Below are 9253 nucleotides of genomic sequence, written 5' to 3'. Positions count from 1 at the left end.
CGCGGGGCTCGGTCCCGGGGCTCGGCGCGAGGGGGGGACCCGCTCTTGTGCCTGCAGGTTGCCCGCCCTTTCGCGAGCTGCGTGTGGTAACGCAAACGCGGATTCCATGTCTTTTCTTGTAAGTAAACCCGAACGGATTAGGGTGAGTGTTGAACGCCTTCCAGCTTCCCTCAGACGCCGGCGGGTCGGTAGAGCTGCCTTGCGCTTGTGCGGAGGAGCTGCGGCGGGGCCGCCCTCCTGGAAAGCACCTCAGAGTCACCTTAAAATCCGCTAATTGCAGGGTATCCCTGTGCACGCCAGGCGCTAGTTAAAAAAAACAAACAAACCACCCTGCGCTTCAGTATTGACTGCTTGCACACCCGTATCTCCGTTGCGTGTGGTGCAAGGGGTTTGTAATGAGCGTCGCAATTAAGACAAAGTGCGGTAGCGGCGGTTGTTTCATGCCTTTTCTTTACGAAGTGGCTGCCTACCTGTGTCACTGTGTCACACCGCCGACAGTTTCTGCTTGTGGGTGGTTTTTTTTTCCCTAAACTTAGCCTGGAAAGCTAAACGCAGTAGCTTTGTTTAATTCTGCATTTTTAAATGAGTAAGTTTCAAAAACCAGTTTTAACGCCTTAAAATGATATTGTTACATATGAGTTTTGAGTCGTCATCACCTAAAGACTCGTTGGTGCTTTCTAGGACTGGCTTCCCTTGCACTAAACGACATAAGCTATTTTTTCAGTTATTTTACCGAGTAGACAAATTCTAACGTGGGAGTGTTTGTGGTTGTTCAGCGCTAACTTCATGACCAACACTCTGCAAGCCTAAGATCGCATATTCTATTGGGTGTTATGTGTGCATGTATATGTATTTTTCTTTGAATTATGGAGTTGAATAGAGTGGTAGAAACATTTCTCTGTACAACCTAATGCTTGCTGTGAATTTTAAGCATGAATTCTGGAAGAGAACAACAGCTTTAAAACATTTATGTTCTAATTTTGCATTCAGTCAATAGATATATAGCCAAAATATTTAAGTTCTTTAAGACATCATCTCATTGTAAATAGTTGAAGCTTTTTTTACACCTATTCCAACCAACCAACCAACCAACTTCTATTTGCATATAGAAGAGAGTTGTAGCAGGCTTATTATTTTTGCTGTATGTGCATGGATAAAGGTTCTTGTTTGAATGATCTATAATTATGTTAACTTTATTGCAAGTGCATGCTGGTCAGGAAAAGCAGTAGCACCTGTGTGGTTGCTGGCTGCACGCCATCATAGTGGCACAAGAAGAGAATATCCTTGTCCAAAGTAAGGAGGTAACTCTGATGCTGCAGCTAATTAGTTTCAGACCGCAGTAGAATCCTTGAAGTGTTACGATCCTCTTATGGTTTTGGGGGGAGAGGGGGAAAAGAAACTCGTCTCTAGATGGAATAACTAATTAGCTGGGGGATTTTCTTTTTTCTTTCAGCGGTGGGTGTCTGAAAAGTTCATTGTTGAGGGCTTAAGAGAGTTCGAACTGTTTGGAGGTAAGTTTCCCTCTCGTTAGATGACATTGTTAGAAATGTTTTATTTTAGCCACAGGGTCTGTTAATTTGGTTGTAAATATGTATCTTAACAGTAAAAGAGATGAATAAATCTGGTTGTAGCACCAGATCTGGTTATTCAAGCTGGCTAACCATATAAAGTTAATATGGAAGTGTCCAAGATCTAGCAAGTTATTTGGAAATAAATTCCATGTTGATGGCAGTACTATTTTCAGACCCTGCATTCTGTATTTCTTAGCATAACCCTTTTTTCCTATGAAAAAGGTTTGGGGTTTGGGAAGGTTAATTGTAATTTTCCCAGTAAAAATGGATTTTGAAACTCTGATGATAGCTCCCCAGTGTGCCTGCAGGAGAGCTGATTAATTTCTGTTCTGCTTTGTGCATAACGAGCAAAATTGCCCGCTAGGATGCAGAATTCTCGATCAGTGACACAGAAGGTGACCAGAGCATAGGAAAGATGTCTAGATCTTGAGCTTCCAGGTGGAGTGGAAGAATTTTCACTACTTTAAATAAACTTTAGATAGTTTCTTATGTATTTAAGCAAAGTAGGTATGTCATTTTTGAATGTGTTTAGAGGTATAATAAAAAAAATTGTCACCTTACGTTTATGCTGAACATATGAACAGTAGCACTGTTTGAATCTCTTTAATTCCCATACTTGTACTACAATTTGATTATTTTTAGTGCTGCAACCTTATGTGTAAATTAAATGTCTTTGTCTAAGAAAAAATACTGTATATATTTGGTATCAAAAAGTATCATGCAGGGTTATTTACTCAATTTTCCAACTATATTTTTAATGGGTATCTGTTGAACACAACATGGTGAACAATTAATTTCTTTACTCCAGAGCAGCCTCCGGGTGACTCTCGGAGAAAAGTAAGTGACTTTTGCAGGCTGTGGTGCTGTGGTTCATTGCATGGAGATTATTCCTTGTGGAAGTTTGATTTTTTTTCTTTTTATCTTGGTTATATATTTCATCTCTGTATTTAGCTCTACAAGTGTGGAAACAGGTTTCACCCTGGAGTGGAGATTTTGGTGTGTGGTTTTCAAACTCTACGTGACAAGTCAAAACCTTAAACTTAATCTCTTGGATTTGTATTTGTGTTGTCATCCCCCAGCCCCCCGGGGGTCTCTTTTTTTGAGATGATTTGGATCTGATTCTTCAGAGATGCTAATCTCTTATAACTCTCCTTTAGAATAAAAGGAAGAGGCTAGTTTATGGGACTTCTGAAAACTAGGCCCAAAAAATTTTATGTTGGCCATTCAAAACCAGTGCTCCCTTCTGAACACATTGATTCTGATTTTTCTTTCTCTTCCCTGTAGAGCAGCCACAACAGAGGCTCCAACATCAAAACCAAACATCATGTAATTTTCAGTTCGAGGTGACTTTACCTCCTGATGTCTGGTCGTCTTCAGAGCCGATTCCGTGCGTGCTTAGAGAGCTTTGCCTCTTAAAAACTAAGATCACTAGCAAACATGGAATGTCCGTTCAGAAACGTACAGCCAAAATGTGGCAGTTGAAAACTTGACCTTGACGCTTTTTGTTCTGCAGGGCCTGACTGCACACTATCTGGTTCATAATGAACAATTCTCATAGAATAACACAACTTACGATAGAATGTATTTGTCTAAATGATTTCCCACCTACCCACACCATACTGAAACATTTCTGTGTGCAGGTGTTGCTCTAGTTCAAGCTAATTACAAACATGAATCAAGTGTGATTTGGTTATAGCTGTGTCAGTTCAAGCTGCTTATAATTGATTTTTGTGCCGGTGTCTGTAATTCACTGGCACAAAGCTGAAAATCTGAGATGTATATGGAATGTTTTGTATGAAGTCAAGTAAATTTACACCTTTTTAAAAATTGCTGAGCGTTATGCATATGCTGGACTGGAAGCAAATGGAGATTAGCATCTGTTTTGTTTTCGTTACAGTATTCACTTGGGGTTCGGTCACCTCTGCAGTGGTATTGCTGACTCTTACTTTGCTTTTTACATCTAAATAAAAGCTTACTTTTTCCAGCAGGGCTATAGAAAAAGGTAAACAATTTGGGGAGGGGGATAGGAGGAAAATTGTTGTTGCTTATGCTGAAAGTGAGTGAGGGAACGAGGAGGAGGAGAGGAAGGCAGCAGAACAAAAACGACATTCCCTCTCCCTAATTGAGATGAACGTCGTTTGGCAAATGCAGATTCTTGCTAGCATCACATAACTGATTTTCTTATGGCATTTATAACAGTAGTTGCCTTGCAAAGATTAATTTCCTTAAATCTATCTCAAATTAAAATCAGATCAACAAGCTGGAAAGCTAGCTCTTAATGAATGTCATGCCATAAAGCTAGTCATACGTGACTTCATTTTGCAGCTGCTTTTGCTTTTGACCATACACCAAAAGTCCTGTGTGAAACCACTGAGGAGCTTTTTTTGCAGTATTTCATAAATGACATTTCAGTTTAACTTTTTTTTTTTTGAAAACTCTTGTATGATGTTGATAAATTTCTGGTAGAGCTCCTTTTGCTTTAACTCTCAGTTATTGGTCACTGCTAACATGAAGAGAGGTGAGTGAAGACCTCTGATGTACTGGAAGACTTTTAAAAAGGGAATTCACAGTATTTTTCCATTACTGTTGAAACAGCCTACACCATTAATAAGATTAAATTTATTTAATTTTTTTGCATCTGATTTGTTGGCTTATGCTGTATCTGGAGTGGACTTTAATAAAGCAAACCACTTGCACATTGCTCAGCGTTTCACCAGCTGTCATTGCTCCATAACACTGCTTATCAGAGCCTCCTGCTTTCCTTTCCTTGGTGGTGCCTTTCTGCTTCAGAGGTTTCCATCTGCCTGTGTGTGTCTCCTGGCAATCTTGCTGTTGACAGGACTGGGTGAAATTGCTGGAAGAAGTAATGAGTGACACAACCGAGACCAGAATTGACAGGCACCTTTAACAGACGTTTGAAATCGTGAATGGAAAGTTGCTGCCTGTTCTCAGCCAAGGAACAGCACTGTCTAGTGTTTGTGACTAGAATAAAGGATTTGGGACTGCTGAGATCTCAGGGGTTAGCTATCCTGAAACAGGACTGAGTTGCTGTGCGAGAGTTGTTTGAGCTGAAATGATACCATAGCACTGTTCACAAATCTTGAAGGTTTGCCTTTTCCGTTAACTGAAAAATGTACCTGTTTTAAAGGTAGGCAGAGAGAGGTAGAATGTGTGCTGTTCAAGGTCAGTTGAAAGAGCGGAACTTGGGAAGCGCTGACTATTAGTTTACTCCCGAAGTATACTTAGGGACCCAAAGGTAATTTATGGCAAATACATGGCTGCGCTCATGGCACTAAGTTTACCCTGGACTGAGTGTAGAACAGCAAGTCTGTTGTTTTTCAGCTGCCACTGTGTTGTTTCCATCTTTCAGTGATGGAAAAAAGAGTATTTGCTGTCACTCTAGGAAAATGCACAAGCCTTTTCTGCTTCATGTACCATGAGAAAAGGTCTGATAAAGGGCATTTGCAGCTGATGAAGAATGAGGTGGAAAAAATGAGCTGGAGTTCCAAATGTCAGGAGGAGTTAATGTGCTGGAAATTTGAGATAACTAAATCTGATCTTAGACACCAAATAAATTTGGTTCCCCATTAGGATGCTCTCCTTGTGACTTTGGAAATTTGAGGGAGTTGGAAGGTGTAGGGGAACTTGCAAGAACATTGAAGTTTGTCTTCTGCAAAATCCTGCTTGGAAAGATTTATGTGTATGTAAATAAAGCAGATAGCTTTATGTCAGACGTAGCAAAGAAAAGCTGACTAACTTGGGAGTGCTGCTTCCCCGTGTGGTGTGGGGTCTTTTTCTTTTCTGTTGTTTTTTGCTGTAAGCACTAATGCTCTGCAGTTCAGTTTTTGCTTTCATTTGGAGCTTCTCTTCTCATGTGTGTCCGATCTTCATGTCTTGGGCTAAGTTGGTTCATCACTTCTACCATTCAGCTAAGCAGCTTCAGCTGTGCTGGTCTTAGCGCAGATGAGCAGCTGAAGACCAGAAGCCCCAGCATCAGACAGGAATGCTGACTGCCAGAGTGCAGAGAGGTGCTACGAACAAGCTTTCCTTTGGCATTTGCTCATGCAACAGGAAGGTGGCACAGAAGTTTGTAATTAATGGGAGAAAGGTAGTTACTATAAAGCAGTGCTTAAGCTGTCCTGGGGAATGGTAATTGGCTTTATCCAAATATTCCTAAAGACATTCCAGCTTACAGTAATTAAGAACCTACCTGTTACGGTTACATGTTTTGAAACACAGATACCTGGATCTTCTGAAATGAGGCATCTCCTGAATTTCAATTGATAAATAACTATTTAAAATTATTTTAACAGCAATTAAATTCTCTTCTATATTCAGTACTGTCTTATTATTTTGAGGTGTATGATAATATAAGGAGCAGATGATTTTTCTAGCACATCTTTATTTCTTTTGACCTGACTTATTTTTTTTCCCCCAGACAAATGAGGCGAGCTCCGAGTCGATAGCTTCTTCCCCTAAAAGGGACACCATGAGCAACTTCCTACCAGACAGCAGCTGTTATGAGTTGCTCACTATCATAGGTAATACTACAGTGGACTGGAGGATCGGAATTCTGCTTTGCAAAGAAAATAACTTCTGCAGATTTGTTGCCCTTTTCTTGATTGATTGCTTATTTTTGACATTAGATGCCTGTCCTCTTTGATTTTAAAATCACTTTAATAAAAAATGAGATGCCAATCCCAAAGGCTTTCAACTGAAAGAGATATGTGGTGGGTTAATGATACTGAGTGAAGTACAAAGTCAGCAGAAGCAGCCTGAAACCTGTCCCTGTCCTTGGTGGGGCTGCGGCCTAATCATTTTATTTCTACCTCAATTCTGAACTTGAAAGACAGGATAATATTACTGGCTAGGAGGATTTCTCTTGATGGGATACATGCCAAGGAATGTGGTATCTGATGGAATGGTTACTCTTTTTCACAAGGCCAAAAATAGTTTCAATAAATGAGCATAAAGACTATTTAAGGGTCAAGGACTGGAGGACTTTGCCAGAAGTGTGTGGTTCCAGAAATATTGCTGAAGCTTTAATGCCTTTTCTTTCAGGCAGAGGCTTTGAAGACTTGATGGTTGTGAACCTGGCCAGGTATAAACCCACAGGAGAGTATGTCACAGTCAGAAGAGTGAACTTGGAGGCCTGCACAAATGAAATGGTCACATTCTTGCAGGTAACACGAATCCACTAATACCACAATGCAAGTTTAGGAGAGGACAGACAGCAAGAGCAGTGCTTATCAATGCTGTATTTGTATTTCTGCATTTACTAAATTGAATCAAAATATCTTTTTTTTTATTTTAGGGGGAACTTCATGTTTCCAAGCTCTTCAACCACCCTAACATCGTGCCATACAAAGCAACTTTCATAGCTGACAATGAGCTATGGGTAGTGACATCTTTCATGGCTTATGGTAGGTGGAGAGGGAATACCTTTGTCCGACCATCATCATATTCTGTGAAATGAAATTTAAGAGGTGAAGTATCCTTGGGTTTTTTTTCTGACCAATTAAGAGGTGTTTTCTTTTTAGGTTCTGCAAAAGATTTAATCTGTACCCATTTTATGGATGGGATGAGTGAACTGGCTATCGCATATATCCTCCAAGGCGTATTGAAAGCACTTGACTACATCCACCATATGGGCTATGTACATAGGTATTTAAAAAAGAAAAAAAGACAATCCATTTTCCTTCTGTTGGAAGTTCTCAGAAATGCTACTCATTACGGCGGAGTGGATAGTTCAAAAGATGCGGAATGCATTACTGAGTTTTGTATTACTTTGCTGTTAGAGCAAGCCCGTTTGATACTCGTGGCAAATTGTATCATTGATCTTCCTAAACTGGGTGAAAGTGTCACCGTGGAACAAACTTATCCCAAGGACCACTGTGTATGTAAAATCACAACCGCAGCTCATATTGACGGGCTGACTTGTTAAGGCTCTGTTCAGAGACTATTGATAGTCTCCAAATTGAGACTGACAGTGGTGGTGGGGGGGATTTGCCCTGTCACTGTTGAAGGTCCTGGGTCCATAACCTTTAGTCCAGCATTTCTCCTTGCCACAGAAACATTCTTTGGGAACCTGCAAAGTGGGTGAATAGAGTCCTGTTAATGTTTGCAGAAGTGGTTTTGCACAGCATTCAGGATGGTCGTTAGGAGTCTCAGCCTCCTGGTAGGAGGCTGATCGAGTATTGCCCTGTGCATTGAGCTGTCCAGTAGAGCAGGCTTTTATCCTTTCCATAGGTGCTCACTACGGATGAATTTCTATTTAGTACTACAACTTCTCTTAATCTCTTTCTTAATCACTGCCTCCATCCCTTAGCATATTTTTCCTCTTCTCCGATACATGCTGAGGTTATTAGTGGTTACTGCTTTTATTGTATGTACTGTAGAAGAAATTCAGCTTACCTATGCCTGCCTTAAATCCTTTGCAGTGCCTTTCCGCACTAAGACTTCCTGGGAAAGCTGTAAGGAACATAACTCTCTTGAGGCCAGAGAACCTGACTATTTTTACTTTTTTTCAGGAGTGTTAAAGCCAGCCATATCCTGATCTCTGTAGATGGGAAGGTGTACCTCTCTGGCCTGCGAAGTAATCTAAGTATGATCAACCATGGGCAGCGACTCAAAGTTGTTCATGACTTTCCCAAATACAGCATCAAAGTCCTGCCTTGGCTCAGTCCTGAAGTCTTGCAGCAGGTGTGTTGAAAAAAACCTGCTACTTTTTAGTGATATATGGTATCTCTGCATAATTTCTGAGTTCTTATGGCATGTTCGGGGGGTGTAGGGGGACACACACATGACAGAAGCCACAGGGTTACTTTTTCTTGTGATGAGCTCTATCCTTTTCTTCTATCCTTTACCTTAAAACCAGTGACCCCTAGCAAGGGGAAACCTGTATTCCTGTCAAAAGGGGCAATTGCTGAGAAGCCCATGTTACAACATTGTCTTTTCTTTCCCTCCAGAGGAAGGTGCATGAATGCAAGGAAAAGAAAGCGGAGTGGCTAGAGGAAACGGGTCTGGGGAGGGCGCAGGGCGAGTGGGTAGAATTTGATCTGATCTATTTGACTAAATAGTTTTCGTGTAGGTACTTCTACAGATTCTCCGATTAGCAAAGTGTTACCCTAAGGTGGATGCCGTCCCTACTAGCTAGCTGATTTCAGTTAAATAAATGTTGCCCTTAACTGTGTGTTACAACAAACAAACAAACCATGACCGCAATAAACCAGCCTATATGTGGTTGTACTATTTCTGCTCTAATCATTTGGGTTTGCTGTTCTGCATATTGAATCATGGGTATTGCCCATGCAATCCCATGTAAGTCCACAAGGCTAACTTTTCTTTTCCTCTAGAATCTCCAGGGTTACGATGCAAAATCTGACATTTACAGCGTAGGGATAACAGCCTGCGAACTGGCAAATGGACACGTACCATTTAAAGACATGCCTTCTACTCAGGTAAGGTTTAAAAGCTGTTCCTTTCTCATCCTTCATCCTGGCACATGGAACTGCTTTGCTGCACTGGGATGCGAAGACAGAAGGGTGCCGTGCCTACCTGAATGAGAAACCTTAAGTGTCTGGTCTTCCTGTGTGTGATGTTGCTTATCCCCCTTCTCTTCCAGATGCTCTTGGAAAAGCTGAATGGAACTGTTCCCTGCCTGCTAGACACCACCACAATTC

General features: G+C 41.1%; 1 protein-coding gene across 1 annotated transcript in view; it reads left to right on the top strand.

Annotated features, from left to right (window-relative positions):
* Positions 1-62: 62 nt before the first annotated feature.
* The window catches only part of STRADA (STE20-related kinase adaptor alpha), a 12256-nt gene continuing 3065 nt past the window's right edge, over positions 63-9253 (top strand). Inside the window, 11 exon segments of the mRNA XM_009320435.1 lie at positions 63-142; positions 1454-1511; positions 2380-2408; positions 6010-6112; positions 6633-6754; positions 6886-6994; positions 7112-7235; positions 8102-8273; positions 8927-9031; positions 9196-9250; position 9253. The exon segment at position 9253 is cut by the window's right edge and continues 183 nt beyond it. Of these exon segments, the coding sequence (XP_009318710.1) occupies positions 107-142; positions 1454-1511; positions 2380-2408; positions 6010-6112; positions 6633-6754; positions 6886-6994; positions 7112-7235; positions 8102-8273; positions 8927-9031; positions 9196-9250; position 9253 (914 nt within the window). The 5' untranslated portion in view covers positions 63-106.

The sequence above is a fragment of the Pygoscelis adeliae genome, unplaced genomic scaffold (genome assembly GCF_000699105.1).
Source record: "Pygoscelis adeliae isolate BGI_AS28 unplaced genomic scaffold, ASM69910v1 Scaffold203, whole genome shotgun sequence".
NCBI classification, from domain to species: domain Eukaryota; kingdom Metazoa; phylum Chordata; class Aves; order Sphenisciformes; family Spheniscidae; genus Pygoscelis; species Pygoscelis adeliae.
The sequence above is the reverse complement of the archived record's forward strand: the minus strand, read 5'-3'. Positions and strand labels throughout refer to the sequence as shown.